The sequence below is a fragment of the Cephus cinctus genome, unplaced genomic scaffold (assembly GCF_000341935.2).
Source record: "Cephus cinctus unplaced genomic scaffold, Ccin1 Ccin1_scaffold0173, whole genome shotgun sequence".
NCBI lineage: Eukaryota > Metazoa > Arthropoda > Insecta > Hymenoptera > Cephidae > Cephus > Cephus cinctus.
The window spans coordinates 11,637-15,728 of record NW_014332897.1 but is presented as its reverse complement, the minus strand read 5'-3'; the positions used below and the strand labels follow the sequence as shown (position 1 = coordinate 15,728).

The following is a 4,092-nucleotide window of genomic DNA, read 5'->3' as shown; positions in this document are numbered from 1 at the left end:
CACGGAACGAACTTTCTTTTCGGAGAGCGGTCCGATTAATTCCACCGAACGGCACCCTCGGGGGTGTTTGCATCCTGCCAGGTTGGCCGATCAGCCTGGCAGCTCGGCTACCCCTACAGCTACCCCCCTTAGTTACCCAAGTGCCACGTGCCTTTTATATTTCTCCTTTTACATCGAGACGTCTTCGTCCCCGAGCGACGCTCGAGCATCGCGCGACATGCAAATGCGCTCCAAGGATTCCCATTAAGCTTCGACTTTTCCTAATTCTAAGGATCGCGGAGTTTCGTCGTGCCGGTTCCTCCTGGCACCGTTTGCTTTCCCCTCTCTCTCTCTCTCTCTCTCTCTCTCTCTCTCTCTCTCTCTCCCCCCTTGGGACCCGAGCGAGAGTTGCCACTCGCGAATTAACCTCGTTCTCCCGAATTCCCAGCCACTTTGTTTCTCGACATTATTCATTCACCAGGATACCCGCACTTCCTGGCAGATGAGCCGAGAGAGTTATCTGGCCGGAGTTTTCACGGCTCGGGGAAAGTCGACTTTAAAATGGAGATCGCGGCACGCCCGGTGGTCTGGGGATAAATTCTGGCGAGGATGAAGAGCTCCTTAAGGTGGGAAGCCCTGACGAGTGCCTGGTGACGAGGGATTCGCGAGAAGCTTGAAGAGATAAAAAAAATAAAGAAAACGAAGTGCCTATAGAATATATCCTCGAGTGGCTGGGGAAGATCTCGCGACTCCTTGTTACCCAGTTTCCTCTGGAGAATTATTTTAGACTTGTTAATGTAATTCTCCTGAAAGCTCCCGCGTATTACTTCTTATTACGCCAGATGGCGCGGACGTAGCTCTTTGCTCGAATTGAACGAATTCCAAAGAGACGCGCCACGAGGAGGCCCGTCCCGCTGCATCCTGGGACTACTTAACCTCCTTGACGTTAAACAACGTGTCACCGGCACGTAGGAGCCAGCCAAATTTGTCTTCTTCAAAAATGCTGCCTTTCACGTGAAAGTAGCTCATTCTCCGAGACAATTGGGTCCTTAAGCTTTTATCATGCCAGTCGGCCATTCCGCGCTGTACCAGTTGCAAGCTCATCCGATACCAACCTTACAGCGCGAACGACCAAACGGAGAAGAGACGAAGCTTTATCGAGGAACGGGCAAAAGGCAAGAAAGTAAAACGAAGCGGAGAGACTAGGTAGCGACTGATGAGCTTGAAGATTGACCCCGAAGACGCTGAAGACTCTATGAACTGGATCAGCATGATTTTCCCTTATCTTACTCATTTTCGCTGGGCCAAGTGCCTTCCGCCTCCAAAAGTCCTTCGAACCCTTCGGTCTTCTTCGCGAATCCAAGTTCGCTTTTTACGGCCACGGGCTACCCTTAGATACACCCTTAAGGACTTTCCAGTGCTTTCATGGATGGATCGCCGACTTGGATGCGATTAGCGATAATACTTGAGAGCTTGATGCCTCTCTCGGATCCACCCTTACCTACCTCATCGCCCGTCTCATTCCCTCCAGCATCCTCCTTCGCTCCTATAAGGATCTGGAGATCCTCCCGTAGTCTTACCCCCTAGGCGCTTTTGAGTTAATCGAATCCTTTTTGTTTCAGCGAGTAACAACGTGAACGAGCCGCCCGTCCTGGACTCTGCAGGTTACCCCAGTGGTCTGCCTTTGTCAGAAGCAACGACCGTCGGTTCAAAAGTATTCACTCTGAAAGGTCACGACCCCGAGGGCTCCCCGGTGAAATATGGGATCCAGCTGACGGACAAATTCGTCGTCGATCCACATACAGGTGTCATTACCCTGGCAAAGCCCTTGGACAGAGAGGTACGTCCCGTCCCGAGCCCCGTTCCTCACGGCTACTCCTTTCATCCTATTCATAGGGACCTGCTGTAGTACCTTGGACCTCATACCTCGGAACAACGTGCTACTCCCATTCCTGCTCCTAAGGAAGAAGCGGAATGGCAGGATGTGCGAGTGAAACGTGCTCGCGTCCCTTTGTGCGGCCGGCTGCGAGGCTGCGACGACTCTCGGCATTGTGTTCCTCTTTGCAGGGACGCCGGCTGGGCGCGACAGGAAGTCGAAGAGTACGGGGAATTATCTGGTAAACGGAGGAAGCGCTCTCCTTTCGCCATGATCGCCCCTTACGGTTCGCTGCGATACGTGCTGGAGGCCAGGAGGAGGAGCTGTCTCTGTGTGTGGCAGCACACGTGACTGGTGCCAGGGTGAATTCCGAGGATGGACCTGAAAGGGATTTCTTTTTCAGTGAAATTGCTTCGGCTCCTTCAGAGACTCCCTCTCGTTCCGCTTACTTCTCTCTCTCTCGCGCAAAACTTCTTTTCGGTTCCGCAGAACTTCAGCCCTTTCGCGTGGGCGTCACCAAACTCAATTTAGTTCCCTCGCGAGCGGCGGCGCTAAGGAACCAGGAGGGGAGGGAGGCAGAGTCGAAGGTACTTAAATTTTCAGGAAATCTGGCAAAAGTTTTCTTTTCTCCCTCAAACTCATTCTATACATACAGTTGTTTCTTGCCGTTTCGAGTAATTGACGCATTATCCAGAACAGTCGATCCTGTCGAGTCCAGGCGTCAGCATCAGGAGCCAAAAGGACCTCGATCAGCCGGATCAGCTCTCTGACCTCTGGGAGCTTATCACGAGGCAGCACCCTCTTCGTAAATTCCAAAGGACTAAACGCGAAAGAGGGCGAATGCCTCTTTCATACAAAGGATCAACCAGGAAGCATATCGTCCCTTCGGCTCTTAGCGATACTCCCTTTAATCAAATTCCAGGAGGCTCGCAATAAATTCTAGAGCTTCGACGCCCCCGTCTGCGCGGCAGCTTCTTCTCGTATCTCCATCTCCCTCCGACCCATTAGTTCCACTCGCATCGGGGAGCCTCGCTCAGACCTCCCGGCGCTCCTTGAGAGAAGCAAGAAGCTCCAGGATCTCTCGAGATCCCGGTTGCTAGGATGAGTCCTTGGCAGTGGCACCGGTTCGTGCCACAATTACAAATCCTTCCAGCGAATCTCTACCAGTATACCATTGTCCAGTAGCAGCGTGAGAAATCAAGTGTATAAACTATTTTCCAGTGCAATTACTCCAGTGAATTTCTCTTATTGCTCCTTCATCTCTCTGGATAATGACATTACGGCCTGGCTCTCCTCCGTTCTACCCGGGAAACCGCCCGGGCTCTGATTTCCTAAAAGAGCAGGAAATCTCCCGAGCGCCAGCTATCTCACGGTTCCTCGTCCTCCATGTTTCAGGAGAGCGACACCATACGCTTTCGCGTCACTCTCGAGGATCAGGTGCCGGAGGGTCAGCAGCCGAACATCGTTGGGGTGGACGCGAACGTCATCGTCCTGGACGAAAATGACAACGCCCCACGCTTCATGGGGGCGCCGTACGAAGCGGTGGCTGCCGAAGACACACCACCTGGGTCAACGATACTGCCCGGCATTAAAGTCACGGATCCTGACCTGCTCGGCGAAAATATCGAGCTCTCCTGTATACCGCAGCCGCAGGTGAGTCAATTTGGCCGGGCGCTCGTCGCGGTTTGGTCCTACGGGATAAACGGGATAAACGGGATGAACGGGATAAACGGGACGAAGGCACACTCACGTGTGAACATAAACACTCCTCTACACTGTATGCAGAGCAGAGAGCAGATAGTAGCCGCATATAGCTACGGGGGTGCATAGGGGACATGCGGGATGCAAAAGAGGATGCACCGGACGTGTAGTACCTACACGTGGAGATTACAGGAGCGGAAATGAGCGCCTGTATATTCATACGTATACGAAGGGTGTATACAGGAGGAAGTCACGTGACGACGCGAGCGCGCGCGCGTCACTACATTCTCATTCCTGTATTATTGCCAAACCGATAAATTCCAGCAGACCCGTAAAGCGGCCAATAAAACTGTAAAACCTTTTAACTAATGGCCTTCCAGCTTTACGCTGGCGAACTTTAATGCTTTTTGTTATACAGTGCGCGCGTGGACCGAACGCGATCCTCGGTCATTAAACGTAACTAATGCTCCAGTAGCGTCTGCTGGTCTCTCGCGACCTCAAATTTCCTACGGGAACTTCTAGACACCCACCCCCCC

At 52.6% G+C, this 4,092-nt stretch overlaps 1 protein-coding gene across 2 annotated transcripts in view; it reads left to right on the top strand.

The window, feature by feature from the left end:
* LOC107264568 (cadherin-87A) overlaps positions 1 to 4,092 on the top strand; it is a 36,341-nt gene that overhangs the window by 23,633 nt on the left and 8,616 nt on the right. The window contains exons 3-4 of one of the 2 annotated variants that reach the window (XM_025081818.1): positions 1,602 to 1,693; positions 3,251 to 3,508. In XM_025081818.1, the coding sequence (XP_024937586.1) occupies positions 1,602 to 1,693; positions 3,251 to 3,508 (350 nt within the window). Of the gene's footprint in view, positions 1 to 1,601; positions 1,820 to 3,250; positions 3,509 to 4,092 lie in introns of both variants that reach the window. The other variant, XM_015732971.2, reaches the window with a different exon arrangement.